The 22,651-nt window shown below is 35.8% G+C and overlaps 1 protein-coding gene across 2 annotated transcripts in view; it reads left to right on the top strand.

The window, feature by feature from the left end:
* Positions 1–22,651, top strand: part of LOC110456932 (nuclear hormone receptor HR96-like) — a 43,842-nt gene that overhangs the window by 9,153 nt on the left and 12,038 nt on the right. Inside the window, exons 1-3 of one of the 2 annotated variants that reach the window (XM_021508003.1) lie at positions 8,176–8,304; positions 16,692–17,087; positions 21,559–21,676. In XM_021508003.1, the coding sequence (XP_021363678.1) occupies positions 8,275–8,304; positions 16,692–17,087; positions 21,559–21,676 (544 nt within the window). In that variant the 5' untranslated portion in view covers positions 8,176–8,274. Of the gene's footprint in view, positions 1–8,175; positions 8,305–16,691; positions 17,088–21,558; positions 21,677–22,651 lie in introns of those variants that run through there. The other variant, XM_021508002.1, reaches the window with a different exon arrangement.

Raw genomic sequence — 22,651 nt, 5'->3', positions numbered from 1 at the left:
CATGTTATAAACATTGTATTATTAGATTCATTGTGATGTTGGCTTTCATTGAAGTTTCAATTGTTATACTACTTGATGTTTTGGAAACTTAAACAAGTATAGTAGTTCTAAATATTATGAAATGACAGAAACATTAGGCCAAACAAATTACTTGTGTTTCTACTATCAGAAAAAAATAGGGTAGGTATGTATTAGCTAGGCATTTTATTGTTAATTTGAAAAATATCTTTACTGCGCTAATATAGAGCAGGAGTTCTGACTTTAACAGTGCATATAAAAACTTAAGGGTATTGTAGAACACAAATCTGAGATAAGTCTGGTTAACCACACTGGTGTCGAACACACCAATAAGTATAGTGTGTATAATATATCATAGTTTATACACATCATATTACTATTAGTGTGTCCAGTATCTGTGGGGTTAGCATAAACTCAATATTTGTTTTAAACTTTTAATTGGCCTTATATAATGATCATTTATAGGTCAGACAGGGTTTGGTTTCCAATTCGGAAACTAGACCTGTTAAAACAGTTATCATTTGTAATTTAGAGATTAAATATTTCTAAGCAGAAAAAAATGAACTATAAATATTTTTCAACCTTTTCTGAGTTGTACAATTTTAGAGTATCTTCTGTCTGAAATCTGAACATAACTTGTTTTATGATAAATGTGTAAAACAATTCCTCATACTGGGGTAAAGTTTTTCTATATATAGTCCCAAAAACTACAGATAAAATCCTTGAGCACGTACAAGATACAAAAATATATATTTTACGTCCATTTTGCAAAACATACAACATAAGCTACAAAGACAAAACATGAGTATAATAACAGAGACCAAAATATTACAACATGGAAAAATAAAATAAAAACATGTATGTACATGTAGTATACTGTAAGCTCAGAAAAAGAGTTTATCACTTGGAAAGCACTTAATAGGCACATTGAACACGGTAAGCACATCAGCACATGGTAATTTAAGCACATTTAGAACATTTGCATACAGCACATAAAAAACAAAACCATAACATGGAAAGCTTATTAGCACATAGTAGGCACATTTGCACATTGTAAGCAAAATAAAGGAGTGCAATGGACATCTCCATGTTTCCTGGTTAATTTCTTCTTTATGGAAACAACCAGGGGAGAGTGATGTTCTGCTTCATCTTTTGTATTAATGAAAACCGTGAATATCTAAGTGCGTGTGTTTAAACTAATTTTGTTTTGTTTTTACTGGTACCTTTTTATGTACACATGTTTTACCACCTAAGGAATTAGATGTCTTAAGCCCCCATATGATGTGCTGTTATAAGTTGAATTTAATGTACATTTTGTTTATATTTAGTTCTGCTACCAAAGAGATTGACTTATTGAAATGTTTTTGAAACATTTTAATGAACTCCTCAGCTTTAATGCCTTATTTCTCACTATACAAGCTCATATTGCTATGCCTCCTATTTGTTTGAATATCATCTCTAAACATTATTGCTGGTGCAGAAATTATATGGTAACTATGTTCTATTTTAGGGGGGGAAAGCAATCAATATTACAACAGACAGGGATGGTTATTGATGGGAGAAAGGAGGATGAGAAATAGGAACTGTACCAACTCTCTCATACCTTTGAGGACTTCATGAACTTTTTCAAAAGGCTGCAAGAACTATACCAACAGTGACATGACATTTTGAAATCTGTCAGTTACTTTATAGAGGAGGAACCTCTGACTAAATCATTTTCTCTCAGACACATGAAAGCCGAGTCCACAGATCCTTCCATCAGCGAATAGTTCAAATGTAGTTCAAATGCTTTCCTCGCAAACTTTTCCTTAATGGAGAAGTCAGTGATCTTTACTTGGAACAGATTGAATCTGTGAATATTGATGCTGAAAGCCTGATGAATGTGATTGAACAGCCCCTACTTGATGCTGAAACCCTGATGAATGTGATTGAACACCCACTACTGACTAAGGGCACAAATGTTGGAAACAACGTTTGTTTTGATCAATATAACACTATGGGTGGTGGGAGCAAATTGGAAAAAAAATTAAAAGTATGTTTTTAAAGATAGAAATACTGGTCATGGCTTCCTTTTAGTTTTTGTCCAATGAATTAAAAGTCAACGCAAATGTTAAGTAGTAAAAGAAATGTAAGATCCCTGGTATACATTGTACTTTTAACAATGCTTATGATCAATATCAATAAAATAAAATAAAAGTTATAATATGTAACTTGATATTTGTTAACTTCGCTCGATTTTACTGTGTCCAACATTTGATATTAAATCTTGTGTGATATATGAGAGGGATAGCACACAAGATTGTATCAATGTCAATGAAAGCAATTATTTCTTAAGTTTTCAACCATATTTCTTGAAACTTCATTTCTAAATTTCATACATCAATTGTTCAAGACAGTTTTAAGGTCAATTTCATTCAGTCAAGGTGAAGGCTACAGCTTCACAACCTGTTCATGTACATGTGACAGAGAAATTGTCAGTGCATTCCTAACTAAGTATTCAAACCAAATTTTATAAACCTTGATCCATCATTCTCAACATTAAATCATGCACTACCTGTTTGCATATACACAAGCAACCTCAACTTTCAATAAGTCCTGTTGTCAACATTTGTTGCACAATGCTATCAGTTCTGAAACCAACAATCATGACAACTGTAATAACATAGTATGTGTTCTAGCTGGTACATTTGCAGTACTCTTTTGAAATGTATTTGAAATTAATATGTGCATCTTATTTCAAATGCTAGCCTATGAAGATGATAAAGCTGAACATATGCTATAAAGTTGTTGTTTTCTTTGTGAAGAATTTATGCAATGGAAATAGAGGGAAAATAATGTAACTCTCCTAATCTTGTGTGTGTGTGTGAGTATGTATGTTTATATTTTGTTTATCTTATTCAATATTGAAACATACAACAATGTATCATATTGAATTAGAGTGCTTTTTATATTATTTGTTCATGGGAACACAGATTCAAAATAGTTCCATTTTTCATAAGAAGAGACCTTTTCACTGCAGTGAATATGTAAAACACTTTATTTAAAAGTTTTTCAAAATTATTGAGAGACTTGTAAATTTATGGGTAGCAGTAATCCACTTGCTTATCCACAATTTAGTTTCGGCAAGTAAACATCCTTATAAATATTGTTCTGTAACAATATACACTGACTGATGCAAAATTGAAACTTGAACAAAATTCACACGTATTAAAAAGCATGCCAACCCTGGTCGATGTGCACACTTTACAAGATAACTTGCTTGAATATATATTGATCAATATACAAACTTAGACGATAAGTTCAAAGTTGAGTGAAATCCATGCCTAATTAATTAGCATACTGTACTCTGATTGGTCAATGGTTTTATGCCAAGTAACTTTGTTAGATAAGGCAAGGGTTGATATCTTATTCAACAACAAAGGCAAAGTTCAAAGATGTTCACAATCTGTGCATAATCTATTCAATGGTTTAAAATAATCAGGTATTGGTCAAAGGGGTAAATGCCAGTTTCAGTTTTTAATGTTCTATGAAATACATTGTATGGACAAAGGGAAGCAATTCCAAATTCCTATGCAAATTAATTATCCAAAGGTTTAAAATGATATATTCTAGAGGAAACTTGGTACCACTCTTCTGACAAACCTATAAAGATATACTGTACACACAAGAAGAATAACTTCACAGTGGTACACTTTTACATAAAACTTTGATTCATAACAAATTAACAGTAAATCCTTCTGTACAATATGATTGGAACTTCGTCTTTATTTTGTTCTCCATTCCAAAAATAATATATATATCTTTTGCCTTAGCTTTCAGTACTTTCAGTACTTTGATTATACTCTGCATAACCTTTACTCGTTACCAAGCAAGGACAAACTAAAATGTCGGCACTTCCTTAGAAACGATAATCGGAAGTGATGGGGAAGATCTCAAAACAAGAAAACAAATGAAAATTAAATTAAATCTTTTTACCTTGCACTGTCAGCTTTATTGTCAGTCAAGAATCACTGCAAAGGAAAAGGCTGTTATCTATATATATATCCCATCATAAAACTTAGTTAACAATAACATTTAACCCTTTCACCACCATAGACCATAATGGACTCATCCTGACAAATGCATGGTAGATCCCATTAGAGTTACCTAGGATTTAAAGGGTTAATATTGACTATATATATATAGGTACAAGTTTAAAAATGTTCCTAATGCCATAGCTGCGTTTCATTGGAGTGGCTTCAACATTGGATTTAAAAAGCTCACCTGGTCTAAAGGATCAAGGTGAGCTTTCGATAGAACTGTAGCGTTCATCCATCTGTTGTCTGAAAAAACTTCTTAAAAGGACTTCATCTGTACTGTTTAACAGAAATTCACTGAATTTGACTGGAAGCATCCTTGGATGGGATGAATTCAGAATTGTACAAATGGAGGGACTGACCCCCTTGGGGCTAAGGTGCAGGGTCACAAAAGGGTTATTTGGTCATATTACTGAACAATTCTCCTCTGGAACTATGGAATGGATACCAATAGTATTTGATTTGAAGCATTCTCAGGTGCACATGTTAGGGACTCTACATGTACAGTTACTTATACAAATTGAGGAGCTGAATCCCTCAAGCAGATGGTTGGGGCCCAAATGGATGTGAAATATCTTTGAAATTGTTGAGATCGTAATGCTATAACCTGATGATGTATGCCAGCTGCAGTGCAGGTATAAAGAGACAAAAACAGGTATTCTGCATGGGGACTTAAATAATAATTCTGAAATTATTGAGATCCCTACTATACCCTAAAATTATAGTAATATGTTTATATTATTAATTATTTTAACATCTGTTACCAGGTTAGGAGCTTTAGTCTCTCTCCATCACTTAATTGGGATTTAGTCAAAGTGTTTTAACTTTGAAGTGGTTGGGATCCTCACTACATACCCATAAATACAATTGCTTGACATGTAAGTGAAATGATAAAATCACATACATGTATGCTACATATACCAGGATTAGCCTTGGGGTCTGCCCCTACCCTCTAAAAAAGGAACTTAGTTGATGGGAACTATTTAAATATTTTTAAGCCGCTCTTGGCGAGAGCCGAGCGGCTTATTAATTCTGTCCAGAGAATGAAATGACGGACCCACTTCCGTTCGGGGTGCGTGCGCATAATTCAGTATTGCATGCTTCCGCTATATAGTTTCGTTATCGTAAATAGAAAGTAGAATCTCTGACACTCACCTGTGGGTTATATAAAGTCTTCTGATACTCTTCTCCAAATAATAATCCATACTTTAAATAATTGCTGAAAACAAAATGTTTATCTCCGGTGCATTCTACGAGTGTTGTGGTGGTGAAATTCGTGCACTAGGTTTGAGCGTTTTAGCAACTCGGATTGCGGTTTGGGGAGTGTTACGCGTGTGAAACACATGATTCGAGAAAGCACATGTGAAGACTGTCAAGCATTGACGCTGTCTGTAGAAGGAAGAAGTAAATATATAAACTTATAAACCGTATGAGTGATGAAGTATAAACTCTATTTTGATGTTTGAAACGGTAACCTATATATGCCATATCGTGCTTAGGTTGATAACGGTAGACTAATGGCTCCGAGACGAGACGATATGTGAACTGTGTATGCTTATCAAACATTTTTGTAACACAGCATGCTATTTCTGGTGTATTTATTTATGAAAGTGTAACAATTTAAGAACATGACACAACTGCCGCTGCTGTTTGACAAGAATTCGCGCCGTGTCAAAATAGTATCCAATTGGGTGTAAGGGAAATAACTCTTACGTTGGTAAAGTCGCATTGGGAAATATAATTCAAATATATTCCAAGAACATTTGTGAGATTTTGTATATTCAATGACGGTAAATATAGTCGCTACAAATATTAATAATTTTCACTAATATGAATAAAAAATAAATATAAATAAAAGGAGTACAATGTCTCTTTTCTCGGTGCATGTTTTCCCACTACTGTTAATTATCCTTCATTTCACAAGCAAAAAATGTACCTATTCTTTATTATTCATTCACCGATTGCCATTCTGCACGAAAACGCTCATGTCACATCATTGGAGGATGCTAATTAATGAAAATTACAACAATGCGTCACACTTAAAGAGGGTGAAAAAAGAGGAGAGGGAGAAATGTTTTTAAGGCATCATTTAAGAGGTGATTGATTTTGAAAATCCTAAACGCAACATCATCAGATGACCTGATTTTCAATTAGCAGAATACAGAACACATATCTGAGTTATTATAGTAGATTTTTATGCTCAACGTGTCACTGAAGCAATTAAATTTAAAGTGGTGAGCGGCTGTAATGTCACACTGACATAATTCTAGTTTCTTCATGAAAATGTTTTCAATGATACAGGACCTCTGGGTCTCTTGTTGGAAAATGGCATCCTGTCTATAACGTAAAAAATAAAAAAGAAGAAAAAAGGTTTGAATATTTCATCCGAAAATGGGTCCCATTCAAACTTCCATTTGTCTACGGCAGTCAAGTTTTATGAAGCAACTGCCTGCAAAATGTTCATCTCAACATCTCAAAACAAAAGTCACCATATTCCATCACCATAACAACAATAAACATCATTCCATAGTGTGCTCAAGCTAAATTAAATTGACTTGCATGATGACGTACACACAAACGACTCAATGCTTATCAATTGGGCAAGCTTTGGGCACTTATACGGCAGCAAGGAATGGTCCTTGTGATACCAACAAACCCCTGTCTGAGTAGACGACATAGCATTTGACAACCTTCCCATGTGGGTGTAACATGTTCTGCTACAACTAAGAGTTAGATGTCTTGAGATTGTAATGATGATGGATCAGCTGCACAATGCAACAGAAATATAAATACAATGTGCAATTTTGACATTTTTGGCTGGCTAACTGGAAGCATAACAATGCATTAGCTGGGTGGTATCTTGCTCTCTCTGGCCTCATTTGAAAGTCTCTGTGTAACTCAAATCTATGTATGCATTTTGAGCTAGATAACATTTATGAACTTTCAGCTCCAGTACATGTAGTACTCTGTAATAATTATAATATTCTAAACAACCAATTACGGGATTTCATCTCATTTACAAGTACTATTGTAATATTTCGAAATTTTCTGTGACTCTGACATGACATTTATTTTCATGCACGACACTAGTACTCCTTAGTCTAAGGAGTGTCGTGCATGAATGGAATAAATGTAAATATTTATTTCTTGACAACAATTAAACCTCATCCACTTCAATTTAAGTTCATAATTAACATTGTCTTTCTATATATATGTATGTACATTGTACACATCAACATTTTGATGGATTATTAATTGGTGATTGGAGCATACATGTATGTCTGTCCATCTGCACACTTTGGTTTCCACTAGATAACTTGCTAAATATCATTTGATTTTGATGAAACTTGGAAAGTATGTTTATGTGCAATATAGAAGGACTAAGGCTAGTTTAACTAATTCACCCCTGAAGTTTCATAATGAACTATTCCAACCTTTAAATTAGAAGAGTTCAAATGTGTCTTCAGGGGTGGATGTTAAAGATGAGCAAAATCTATGCGTGATTATTTAGCATATTGAGCTCTGATTGTTTGACAGCTCCTGCACATATTAAACTTAAATTCAAGTGATAACTATACCGGTAGTTTAGGATAAAACTTTGTCAATATTTATCATCTATTTGAAGATAAGCTAAATCTGTACATAATTCATTAGCATGTGTGCTTTAATTGGATAGATGTTAATTTCACCAGAAGCTTGAAAAAGTGAAAATTCAAATGTCACATCATAAATTCTAAAGTGAAGGGAAACTTATACACGTATTAATTATCTACTGTTACTGTAATGTATGTATACAGATGAATTCAAGCATGTAGCCCTATTGCTGTAGGGCCTATAAATAACTTGCATACATGTTTTATAATTCTCCAACGCAATGAAGATAACACCCACCGGGGGATCAGTCACAGTGACTGATTGTGATATTTTTTTTATTTCCGTTTATTTTAATTGCAATAGGGCATTATTAACATGGTGTTCAGGATATGATGCACGCTCATGCCGGAGGGTCAACAAAGTACATTTAAATCCTGGTGCACTTGAACCAAACAACAAGTATGACTTAACATGTAGGAATTTTGTCATCCTGTCTAGGGATGGTCTTATACGGGGGCGTACGTATATATAGGAATATGTTTCAGTTTGCAGCCGATTCTTTAATTGTACAGATCTTGACAACACAATGACGTTGGGACAGGTACATGTTGCTCATGTAAGTACTGTTGTGACAGGAAAAAAGTAAAAAAATCAGTATGTGCATTTAGCCATTAACCTTATGTCACATGTATGTGTTTTAAACAAAGACATTATATGTGTACATGTATTTTAAGTCATCTATTTTATATTATTTCTTCGTCCGTAAGGATAATTTTTCTGCTTTTATAATATATACATTAGAAACATATAGGTCTTGTATTTTAGAAATTAATGTAAGCAATGGGTATAATATGTGAAATGGTTTCTATACAGTACACTATAGATTATTTGTATAATTGTATACATTGTATATGCCAATATTATATTTTCATCATGTACCGATTTTGCATAATGACCTAGGTCTTAGATATGTTAAATTCAAATTCTAACAATTTATTTGTCTCAGGTGACCTATTGCGATCGCCTTTTGTCCGTCGTTGTCCGTCGTCCGTCGTCCGTCCGTAAACAATTTACATTTTCGACTTCTTCTCCAAAACCCCAAAACCAATTTCAATGAAATTTTGCAGGGACCTTCCATGGACAAAGGTCAACAAAAATAGTGGCCGGTTTAGTCCTGAGCCCCCAGGGGCCTGAGGGGCGGGGCCAAAAAGGGTCAAATTGACTAAAATTTCAAAAATCTTCTTCTCAAGACCCAGATATGGTAGAATCAAATACTCTTCATATATGGAAGGGTCTTACGGTGCTTTACCAAAATTGTAAATTTCTTGACCCTAGGGTCTCACGTTTCCCCCTGGGGAGGGGGTAAACTTTACTATAGTTTATATAGGGAAATCACATTTTGGACCAACATTTGTTTAATTTCCATTGGAAGTAATTCAATTTAGGTTAGCATTATCAGTATTGGGTAGTAGTTTGATAGTATGCACATATCAGCCCTGATTGACCCCCCAGGGCTGATGAGTGGGGCCAAAAAGGGTTGAATTGACTGAAATTTCAAAAATCTTCTTCTCGAGACCCAGATATGGTAGAATCAAATACTCTTCATAGATGGAAGGGTCTTAAGGTTTATGACCCTAGGGTCTCACGTTTACCCCCTGGGGAAGGAGGGGGGCAAAAATTATTATGGTTTATAATGGCAGATGATACTTTGAATATTACAGGTTAATAACTTGATTGGAATTATAATCTTGAGTTGACAGTTTGATACTTTGAAAATTTTGAGCCAGCCCTACCCCCAAGGGCTGTAGGGTTGGGCTCAAAGGAGTCAGTGTGCTAAAATTTCTTCATTTTTCTTGTTTAGAATCAGAGGTGCTAGTTTCAAATACTTTTTAGTCTGAAATCTGTATGCTAGATATTGAATAAGGTGGTTTTATTGTTTTTTGTCACTTTGAATAATATTTCTGCTCATGTTAAAAACAAAATCACCTCTCTGTATAAATATATCAGGTGACCGTTTAAGGCCCATGGGCCTCTTGTTAATTCAGGTGATCTCCATGATAGACATGTTAAATTCAAATTCTAACAACAGATTAATTCAGATGATCTCCGTGATTTGAAATCCGGGTGAGTTTAAGGATGCAATCTTTCAACAACTTCTGATGTTTTTTTGCATATATGTTTTATTCAGCCTTATGTCGGCTAGTGTTAACTCATTTACCCCTACATATTTAAACCTAGCCATTGATTTGGAAAGGTTCAAATGTGACTTAAGGGATGAATGGGTTAATATAGCCTTTTATTATTAGGGCCCCGTATCGGAGATACGGGTGCCCTATAGTAATCACTCTGTGTGTCTGTCTGTCTGTCTGTCCGTCCACAAATTTTGTGCCTGGCTAAAAACTTTAATATTAATTGACCGATTTACATGAAACTTGATCAAGATGTTCAGTTCACAAAAATACACACTCAGGTAAAAAGTCAAGGTCAAAGGTCAAGGTCATAAGGTTCAAAGGTCCAGGTCAAATTTTGCATCTTTTCACTGATGAGCATTTTGTTATGACATGATTAAGCAAAGTTGATCAGAATTAAACAAGGAGTCAACTGACTGAAGGTCAAGGTTATCGGGTCAGAGGTCTAGGTCAAAGGTCAAGGTCAATTTTTGCAGCTTTTCACTAATGAGCAGTTTATGACATTATGAAGCAAAGTTGGTCAAAATTAAACAAAGAGACACACTGAGGTAAAAAGTCTAGGTCAAAGGTCAAGGTCATTTGGTTCAAAGGTCAAGGTCTATTTTTGCATTTTTTCACTGATGAACATTTTGTAATGACACTATGAAGCAATGTTGGTCAGAATTAAATAAGGAGTCAACTGAACAAAGGTCAAGGTCATTGGATCAAAGGTCAAGGTTAAATTTTGTATCTTTCCACTGGTGAATATTTCGTTATGATGCTTTGAAGCAATGTCGCTCAGAATTAAACAAGGAGTCAATTGACCAAAGGTCAAGGTCACTGGGTCAAAGGTCATGGTCAATTTTTGTATCTTTTCCCTGATGAACATTTCGTTATGATATTATGAAGCAAAGTTGGTCTGAATCAAAGAATAAGTCAACTGACCAAAGATCAGGGTCACTGGGTTAAAGGTCAAGGTCATTTGGGTCCAAATGTCAAAGACAAAATGGATCTCTGACTTCGACCCTGGCTCTTGATGTAGGAGGTATTTAAAGTGAAATAAAACATATCAAAGCTAACAAATGAGTATTGCACCGGTATTTACATTTCTGTTAGCCTATCAAATATGGAGGTGAAAGGAAACAAGACTCACATCATAGTACATGTTAAATGTATATTTTGCTTGCTTGTGATTCTTTTTGAAGTCCAAATATCAGACGTCAAGCTCAGCTATATGGGCAGATTGCTTCTTGATGATTATGGTGGATATATTGCCACAAAACGGGGCCCTTACTGACCTGTCAGTGTTCTAGTTATTTAGCTTATTTAATACCATTTTAACACCTTAAACATCCTTTCCAGTTTCCTGAACATATTATGGATTTTGATAAATACATGTATGTCTACTTTAAAGTTTTCTCCTCATCATATCCACTTTCCATTTATTAAGATATTAGAAGATATCCTTGGTTTCTTTAACAGTTACCATATATATTTATTTCATGAGAAATCAGTGTTCAAATTTAATGGTTGACCTGGCCCATAGACATACTGTAGGCCTTTTTGAATAATTAACTTCATAGACCAAGTTGTCTTTTAATTTATTTCATTTGATGAATTTAATTCCATGGAAGTATAGTATCGAGTGCAAAAGTTGTCAGTGAAATTACTTCTATTCCTTCATTATCAGTAATTACACGTGCACATATTTCCTTTAATTCATGAACATTAAAAAGTAAAAATTTCCTGGTCAAGGTCTGGTCTGTCAAAACTTTAGTAGGTCTATCGATCTCTTGGACCTATTGTCTATAACCGGTGTGCAAGTCCTAAATTCTATGATCATGACTTGAGAATGGTAAATATTTGATATTTCACCAGAACACAGTAAACAAAAGTAGTGATATTGACTTTCTTTCAAGGTTATAGGGCTGGGGTAAAGGTTACATACAGTGTAAGTAAACACCCCTACAACTTCTTTGTCATCAGGAAACCTTTAGATGGAATGATGATATTTTAGAAGCCACATATTGGGACTGTGGGCTATCAGGTTTGTTCAAATGAATGAATTTGACCCACTTTTAAGGTAGCATTAAGTGGCATTTTTGTTACAGCTTTGAAAATGTATAGGTCCTTGTTTGGTATCAACTTCCTTAAGTAAATTTGTCATAGACTTGATATGAAGGTCACAGATTATACACATATTTGCCGACAGCATTGAAATAAAGGTAATATATATACAGGTCACTCGCCTGGGGCTTCTTTGCTTGATTATTGTATTTTACTGTTATAAGCACCCAGGATGGGAGTGCTAATGAGGAAAATGAAATAGGGTTTATGATAGAATAAGTTATGCAACTTCAACCATTGTTAACAGGGAATGACATTATAAATATTCCAATGTGGCTGGAGGTTTGGAAATCAACTGTCTCATCAGCTTCATGGGAAGTCTCTGCTTTGAATTGTTACTACTATAAATCATTGTCGGTCCTGTTCAGGTCTGAGATGGGGAGCGGGGTCTATATGATTTCACTTCCTCCCTAAAAAGGAGGAGGGGCACTATAATTATGTTGAATACGCTAAAGGCGCACTTTGTCGCAGTAAAAGGTGTAAGTAAGGATCACCAGTTTATATATCAGTCACACCCATTTGATTCACTGGACAGTTCCAATTCACATACCAGATATCGTAAGGCATTGGACATATTTGATTATAGTTTAATGTCCTTGCAACAGCTAATTAAGGTCTGTCTATTCAGGTCAACATGTTAATTCAGGTCAACAATAAGGTCAGTTAAGGTCAACAGCTAATTAAGGTCTATTCAGGTCAACATGTTAATTCAGGTCAACAATAAGGTCAGTTAAGGTCAACAGCTAATTAAGGTCTATTCAGGTCAACATGTTAATTCAGGTCAACAATAAGGTCAGTTAAGGTCAACAGCTAATTAAGGTCTATTCAGGTCAACATGTTAATTCAGGTCAACAATAAGGTCAGTTAAGGTCAACAGCTAATTAAGGTCTATTCAGGTCAACATGTTAATTCAGGTCAACAATAAGCTTAAGGTCAGTTATGGTCAACAGGTAATTAAGGTCTATACAGGTCAACAATAAGGTCAGTTAAGGTCAACAGGTTAATTCAGGTCTATACAGGTCAACAATAAGGTCAAAAAGTCAACAGCTAATAATTAAGGTCTATTCAGGTCAACAATAAGGTCAGTTAAGGTATACAGCTAATTATATATAAGGTCTATTCAGGTCAACGATAAGGTCAAGTAAGGTCAACAGCTAATTAAGGTCTATTCAGGTCAACAATAAGGTCAGTTAAGGTCAACAGCTAAATAAAGTCTAAACAGAGTATGGTATAGTTCATTATGAAATTTCAGGGGTGAATGAGTTAATTATACTATAGATAGTACTGTATTTTTAAATTTTGTTTTTTCACTTTGGTAGTCAATTAGTATTTCTTTATATATAGGACCTACATGTAAATGTGCTACAGGTGATCATGTACATGTATAACGTTAAAGACCAAAGGTGAAATATGGTATGAACATTTAAATATTTAGTGAGGTTACTTGTAGGTACACATATACTCTGCTGTAAGATATATATGGCATGTACAATAGTGTCCTAAAATAGGTCAAGTTTAATCTGGAAAGATAAGTGACTAAAATGTTGACTACCAGCTGGTAGAATAACAACACACATATAAAAGAAAGTACATTAGACTTGGCTCATGTATTATCCGGTAAGTAATGGAGTAACATTAAGCTGAACAGATGTACATTGTAGATCTGGGAAAGAATCTTTGAGGATTAATTAAACCTTGTTAACACATTCACCGCTGAAGACACATTTTAACTCTTCCAGTTCAAAGGCTGGAATAGTTCATTATGAAATTTCAAGGGTAATTTTAACTTTTAAATTTTGACTTGTACCAAAGAAAATTTATTTAACTCTTCAATCTGAAATGTTGATATTTCAGAAGTCATGAATCCAAAACTGTTTCCGGCAACAGAATACGCCATTGTGGATCAATGAGTTATATGTGGAAACTATAATTTCCTTCTTATGAAATGACTGATGAAAATAATGCCAAGAAAGATATGTTAAAGTTTAATCTGCAGTTAGTTTGTGTATTATAAATTAAGACCTGTCTTAACGTAACACTACTGGGACTGTGAAACCTATCTAGACTGAACACCACTGGGACTGTGAAACCTATCTAGACTGAACACTATACTGGGACTGTGAAACCTATCTAGACTGAACATCACTGGGACTGTAAAACCTATCTAGACTGAACATCACTGGGACTGTGAAACCTATCTAGACTGAACATCACTGGGACTGTGAAACCTATCTAGACCGAACACTACTGGGACTGTGAAACCTATCTAGACTGAGCACTATACTGGGACTCTGAAACCTATCTAGACTAAACACTATACTGGGACTGTGAAACCTATCTAGACCGAACATCACTGGGACTGTAAAACCTATCTAGACTGAACACTACTGGGACTGTGAAACCTATCTAGACTGAGCACTATACTGGGACTGTGAAACCTATCTAGACTAAACACTATACTGGGACTGTGAAACCTATCTAGACTGAACATCACTGGGACTGTGAAACCTATCTAGACTGAACACTATACTGAGACTGTGAAACCTATCTAGACTGAACACTATCACACTGGGAGTGTGAAACCTATCTAGACTGAACACTATACTGAGACTGTGAAACCTATCTAGACTGAACATCACTGGGACGGTAAAACCTATCTAGACTGAACATCACTGGGACGGAAAAACCTATCTAGACTGAACATCACTGGGACGGTAAAACCTATCTAGACTGAACACTATCACACTGGGAGTGTGAAACCTATCTAGACTGAACATCACTGGGACGGAAAAACCTATCTAGACTGAACATCACTGGGACGGTAAAACCTATCTAGACTGAACACTATACTGGGACTGTAAAACCTATCTAGACTGAACATCACTGGGGCTGTAAAACCTATCTAGACTGAACACTATCACACTGGGAGTGTGAAACCTATCTAGACTGAACATCACTGGGACGGTAAAACCTATCTAGACTGAACACTACTGGGACTGTGAAACCTATCTAGCCTGAACATCACTGGGACTGTAAATCCTATCTAGACTGAACACTATACTGAGACTGTGAAACCTATCTAGACTGAAAATCACTGGGACTGTAAAACCTATCTAGACTGACCATCACTGGGACTGTAAAACCTAGCTAGATCGACTGAACACTATACTGGACTGTGAAACCTATCAAGACTGAACATCACTGGGACTGTAAAACCTATCTAGACTGAACACTATCACACTGGGACTACCTGTACAAGTAAATGTTGTATTTCATTTTTCTTGGTGTTTTTTTTCAGTTCATGTGGAATTTTTAACAGTTTTACAAAATGGTGGAACAGTCAGTTTTGCAGAAACAAGGTTATGTTTTTATGGTAACCAGTTCCATCAAGTTACATACATTGTGCATCAATCAAAAACTGTTCGGGGAAACACCCATGTGTAACAATTTTTGCTGTTGTTGGTTTGTCTAAGTTCTGTAAATTGTTGTTTGAGACAGTAAAAGCAGGTGGGGGATTCTTCCTTTTCTTCTGTTTAGGGGATTTAGTAAAGAAGCCAAGAATAAGACCCACTGCATCTGTATCGTAAGAGGCGACTGATGTGGGGCCTCCTGCAAAATCGGGGTTTTTCTTCTGTGTCTGCTACGAAGAGGACACGAACGTCCTGGACCAAAATGGATCTACTACCCCCATTCCAACACATCGGATCTTTTTCGTTTCCTTTCGTTCCTGTCTTTCTTTTTCCAGCAGTGTCTGGCTATGCACCTATCTTCATATGATCCTGTCATGATACAGGGTTGGCGCCACAACAATATATTGCAATGCAGGTGCTATCTATTGTGATACATCTTGCGATATTTTTTCCGGTGCCATTTTTGTAAAAAATCTTTTATACTCAACTTGCTGGCATAGTGATGAAACAAATTAATTAGCTCAGAATTTTCTGTAATGATATTAGCTGTTTGACATGACTACTTAAGTTGAGTTGCCAAATAACCAAAACAGATAATGTGATTCTTTGGATTATTCTAACTGATATTCTCAACAAATCGATATTTGATCTATTGTATCATAGCAAAAAGAAATTGCAGAAAATAACTTTTGTTAAAATAAAATAAAATAAGAATTTACATGTTGACTATATAACATTGAATGTCTGTTTGGCACAAAACGAAATATAAGTGTTGATTCTGAAGGTGTATTTTGCTTTAATTGTAAGTTTAGATCAATAAGTCATTTAAATGATGATGAATTTTAAGTAGAATCCTGTGAAATCTAAAAATAATTCATCACATCTAAGCAAGACAATCCATAAATCAATGCACATGCATGTTAAGCCGATTTAGCAAGAGATCTTATTTTTCTTCTCCGTTAAACCTTAGCTGACACATGCAAACCACAGATAAAACACAAATAGATTTGATTCGGCCATTGAGGATTGCTCAACATACTTTCTTTAGTTTCGTCAGGAGAGCGTGGTGTCATGTCGTGGTGGCTGGACATAATTAAGGTTAACATGGACAAGTTTGTCCTTCCCTATTGTTGCAAACCAAAACAATACAATTGGTAACAAACAGCAATGTTTTTACATGTTGAAGCCGTGATGAAGTCGTCCAAATTTTTCATTTTAGCTCGCCTAAACTCATGTAAGATCCTATATTTATGATAGTGGTATATTTTATGTTTTAACGTATTCTGTTTTTGTTCCAGGTCTCTCAACTGGATGTAAGTTCATCAAGCAATGTAAAGCAGGAAACACGGGGCAACTCGCCCAAAGACCCTCTCCACCCTGATGACTTCAACAAGTCCGAGCCCTCCCAGAGCTCGGCCAGCTCACAGTCACATACGACCAGAGCCCAGCCAGACATAGATCACTCGCTTCCAACCAGCAGTTCGGGCATGGCAGACTCATTTCAAGGCTATCAGGACAATTATCATAGTGACAAGGAGGGCTCTCTGACGAGCTCTCCTGTCAAAAAGTACAAAAAGTTCAAACATGAGAAATACTGCCTTGTGTGTGGGGATAGGGCTCTAGGGTACAACTTCAATGCTGTTACTTGCGAATCCTGCAAGGCGTTCTTTCGACGAAATGCTTTAAAAGACCAGGTTAGTCTTTAATTAATTGTCTTTTGATTTTCCTATGAACATGGAATATGCCTGCTTGTTTTTTCCCTATACTTTGAAGTTCTAAATCAATAAACTGCAAGAATATTTCTATTTTGGCGTAATTCCAATATAGATAATTGTTCAAACATTACCTGTATAGGTATAAATCGGTGAAACAGACAGTCAGGAAATACCATATAGGTTCAAATAAAACATGATCTATAGCCAGGTTTGTAACACAGGTTCTAGTAAAACATTACCTGTAGGTCTAAAACAGTATGATAGACAGTCAGGAAATACCATATAGGTTCAGATAAAACATGATCTATAGCAAGGTTTGTAACACAGGTTCTAGTAAAACATTACCTGTAGGTCTAAAACAGTGTGATAGACGGTCAGGAAATACCATATAGGTTCAGATAAAACATGATCTATAGCTAGGTTTGTAACACAGGTTCTAGTAAAACATGACCTGTAGGTCTTAAACAGTGTAACAGACAGTCAGGAAATACCATATAGGTTCAAATAAAACATGATCTATAGCTAGGTTTGTAACACAGGTTCTAATAAAACATGACCTGTAGCTTTAAGGTCTAGGGGCAAATTTGGCAACTTCTGCCATCAAAATGGCAATGTACTGATAAAAACAATACTGCCATTGACAATTATCTGCTAAAACAGTGACTGATGCATTCTTTCAGAATTCGTATTCACCGTTATTAGCGCTCCTCCCCCTTGAAGCGCCCCTCTCCTCAGGAGGAACTGAAACTATATAGACCCCCTCCCAGACCTGACTAGGCCCAATCAATGATTAATAGTTACTTATACTTTAAAGCAGGGAGATTTATGTCTGGTGATCATGGCAGGACTTCCTCTGAAGCGGATGAAAAACGTTATTTTCAAACCTCCAGCCACACTGGGATGTTTATAATGTCCTTTAGTGATAACAGTTGAAGCTGCACAACTTTTTCTATCATAACTCTCATATCCTAATAAACGCCTCTTTTAAGGCAGTTTTGAAGCCCCGTGGGCACTAAGTGCGGTGAATACGGTACTGTTTTATTAATGGGAAAATCCCTGCATGAGTGGGATCAAGAAAAAATTTGTTCTGACTACATGTGGAGTGGGAAAATAGTGAAACAACAAGGCTTATCAAGGACAAAATGTGTTTAATTAAAGGCGCCCTTCTTGTCATTTACCCATGCCTGGGGCCTTTATTACGTCTAAACAAAGCAATAGATACCTAAATATGGCTTATGTGGCATTTGTTCCCATGGAATGTGAAAACGGTTAAAGACCAATCTGGGTTAGACAATCTAGTTAGCTCGCCTATACAGAGAATGGGGGGGGGCGGTCTAATGTAGTCACCCTGGCGTAGGCGTTGGCGTCCCACTTCACTGAGGTTTAAGTTTTTGGGCATTTTTTTTCCCAGACACTGTTGGATTATCACTCTCTGTTGTCTATTATAAGGTTGAGGCATTTATGTGGAGTGTAAGCAATGTGCTGAACCTGGCGGTCTAATGTAGTCACCCTGGCGTTGGCGTAGGCGTTGGCGTCCCACTTCACTGAGGTTTAAGTTTTTGGGCATTTTTTTTTCCAGACACTGTTGGATTATCACTCTCAATAGGCTGTTGTCTATTATAAGGTTGAGGCATTTATGTGGAGTGTAAGCAATGTGCTGAACCATATTTTCATATTTTAGGGGCCAAAACTGGTCAATTGGACTTGCATGGTTAAAGTTTTTTGGCAAGACTGCATATGTGCAGTGTCGGATCAGTCACGACCATCAATACACTGTTGACTATCTGTTGACCGTTGTACATGTCAGGTCATCTCTTCTGTTGAAATGTACCAATTCGAAGAAATATTGGCATTATAAAGGTGTTTGGCAATAAATTGAGGGAAACGTATAAAGGAATCTTAAAATATGTTGGTGGTAAGCGAGGTGGCGAATGAAATGATGGGCATTATATCGAGGTTTGACTGTATATATGTGTTTCTATTGATAGTTGCTATCTCACAACACATATCGCCAATAGGCGGGCTATGCTATTCTCCAACAGCTGTTGTTTTAGAGTTGTGATTCCAATGTTTCTACTGGTATAACAAATTCTGTAGCTTCACTGTTTCAGATTTGGGGTAGCTTTAGGGACGTAAATGTGTTTACCTGCCATTCTTCTTCATTGATTTTGTAGTGAATGATCTTGAGCATGATAAATGACTTGGTTTCATATTTTATAGATATACAAGTATACACTAGGGATAGCCTGAAGGAGGACATTGTCTGTTGTGGTCTTCTAATACTGTTATTTAGAGTTGATGACAGGAGACATTTTCACTGAGCCCACACTGAACTGATGACCTGATTTCCAGTCATTGCAGTGCAATTTCCCTGTCTTACTGTTGTTAGAATCGGCTCTGTCTAAGGTCTTTCGTGATATTGTCCTGACACGAGACAACACGAGGGTGATACATGTGGTGTAGTAAAGCCTTACTCTCCTTGATGACCTAGTTTCTTATCAAAGCTTTTGCAGGCATCAGGTGTTTCTCCTCTTGATTCAGTGAGTGTCACCTCATTTCCTGTCGTCAAGTTTATTTTCGTATCAAATAGAGTTCCGATTTTGTCCTGATGTTTTTACATTCTGGTATAAAAGCTTTTCCAAAAACAGCCACTTATTTACTACTCTAAGGAAATACCACAAATCAACCTTACACAGTTCAGATGGCATTCATATCGGTTATGAATCCCATATGGCTGTATTGTTGATGTCATCATCGATATAAATGTAACATTACATACCTGCTCCATTGATTATTATAGCTGTTCTATTAATTGAGCAAGTATGTATGTACATGACACCGTACACTCAATTAGACTAAATGCTGAATTTTGATCAGTTTAATTTTTGTAGAGATTTGAATAAGTCCTAATATGGTAAATAAGTATTGAACTACTACGTCTTGGCATTCATAAGCAATGTGAATGCCAACTGGACGAAAGCAAAATAAATATGAATCTTGGATACCTAAGTTTAGTCCTATAATATTGTAAATAGATATTGAACTGCTTTAACTCATTCACCCCTGAAATTTCATAATGAACTATTCCAACCTTCAAATTGGAAGAGCTCAAATGTGTGTTCAGGGGTGAATGAGTTAATACAAATAGAACTCATTACCAAGCTGATTTCTCAAGTGAAAGACAACCATCAATAATTATTAGCAAAAAATGTTTTCCCCATTAATATTTTTAGAAGATTCATATTTAAAATTATATTTACTTAAAAGTAAATTCACTGTACCGGGTAATTCCTGAATTCAAGTGTCACATTAAAAAATATTTATGTCATTATCCATACTGGTTGAGTGAAACGCAGCATGAAATCCTTGCAAATAAGTATAGAATTGGCAAGCCCATTGAACAATATGTGTGTAAAACAGGATTAATCTACAGTATAGGGAGAACACACTATTTGGGTAATGGGGATGATTGTTTTGGTCTGAAATTGATCAGTGTTGAAAGATTTTACCCTTTTTCTTGAAAAGTTTTGACACAAAATGTCCAAAATTGAGAAAGCATTTGAGAAAGATCTTTATAAGGCCAGTCAAAAAAATATATATATGTGTTTCCTGTAACATATTGCAAAAATTTAAGGTAGGTACAATGTAGGTAACAAATTATATTTTAGCAAATAATTATATATAGTTTATATATGAGAGTTATTTTGACATTAACAGTGCTTCTTTGAAAATTTAAAAGTTTAGGGAAGGCACAAAAAATTAGGGTAGGTAGGGTTACTGGAAACACCAAATATTTTTTGTTTGGTCTAAGGAAAAAAATCGTAAACTTTCAAAGAAAATAGAAAGGCTGTCTGGATGAATTTCTTATGTATGGTTGGTTGGTTTTCATAAATAACTGATTATATTGTCATGGTGTGATGAGTGCCATCACTCGACCCTATCAATACCCAAGTGATTTCGTAGGGTTCCAGCAGTCCATGTGTCACCTGACGTGATGACAGCTATGGTTGACTGTGTGACAAAAAGATCTGGAGTAGTAACGAAAACATCTAGCGGAGTCACAATATTTTGGAAAACCGATATATTGCAACATATATCACAATACAATAAACATCAATAAAATGTACATATATTGCAATATTTTTCAAAAACTTTATTTTAATGTGTCAGCTACCCGGGGTAGGTGTTTTAACTGTGTTAATTTCTACACATTCTAACAGACATGCTAATAACCATACACAGGCTATTTATTACTAGTGGTGCCTGGAAACGGTTGAATTTTCATAATCAATGATCGGTTGGACTACCTTCTTAATTGTAGGATATCTCTATTAAGGAAATGAAATGTAGCTTGAAATCTTGTGGCCTTTTAGAAATAAGATGTTTATTTTTATGAACGTTTTAATTTGTCATCAATTTTGCTTACCAATTTATTTTTCTTAATTCTCAGTCACTCAAGTGCTTATTCCAAGGAAACTGCAGTATAGATGTACGAACAAGGCGGTTTTGTCCATACTGTCGGTTAAATAAGTGCAATCAGATTGGCATGAAGAGAGAAATGATACTTGGTAAGTAATTTGTCCGGAAAACCAGCCCAGTCAAGTTTTTTAACTTTATTAGGCCACCTGAGGCTGAGACAAAGTCTCAAGTGACCTATTGCGATCGCCTTTTGTCCAGCGGCGTCTGTCATGCGTCTGTAAACAATTTACATTTTCGACTTCTTCTCCAAAACTCCTGAACCAATTTCAATGAAATTTTGCAGAAACCTTCCATGGCTAAAGGTCAACAAAAATAGTGGCTGATTTGGTCCCCAGCCCCCAGGGGTCTGAGAGGTTAAGGTGCTTTACCAAAATTGTGACTTTCTTGACTCTAGGGTCTCATGTTTCCCCTGGGGAGGGGGTAAACTTTACTATAGTTTATATAGGGAAATCACATTTTGGACCAACATTTGTTTAATTTCCATTGGAAGTAATTCAATTTAGGTTAGCATTATCAGAATTGGATAGCAGTTTGATGGTATACACATATCAGCCCTGACTGAACCCCCCGGGGCTGATGGGTGGGGACAAAAAGGGTCAAATTGACTGAAATTTCAAAAATCTTCTTCTCGAGACCCAGATATGGTAGAATCAAATACTCTTCATAGACGGAAGGGTCTTAAGGTGCTTTACCAAAATTATGAATTTCATGACCCTGGGGTCTCACGTTTCCCCCTGGGGAGGGGGTAAACTTTACTATAGTTTATTTATGGAAATCACATTTTGGACCAACATTTGTTTAATTTCCATATGAAGTAGTTCAATTTAGGTTAGCATTATCAGAATTGGATAGCAGTTTGATGGTATACACATATCAGCCCTGAATGACCCCCCCGGGGCTGATGGGTGGGGACAAAAAGGGTCAAATTGACTGAAATTTCAAAAATCTTCTTCTCGAGACCCAGATATGGTAGAATCAAATACTCTTCATAGACGGAAGGGTCTTAAGGTGCTTTACCAAAATTATGAATTTCATGACCCTGGGGTCTCACGTTTCCCCCTGGG

Source organism: Mizuhopecten yessoensis, unplaced genomic scaffold (assembly GCF_002113885.1).
Source record: "Mizuhopecten yessoensis strain PY_sf001 unplaced genomic scaffold, ASM211388v2 scaffold8955, whole genome shotgun sequence".
NCBI lineage: Eukaryota > Metazoa > Mollusca > Bivalvia > Pectinida > Pectinidae > Mizuhopecten > Mizuhopecten yessoensis.
Note: the sequence above shows the minus strand (reverse complement) of the source record. Positions and strands in the feature narration are given on the sequence as shown.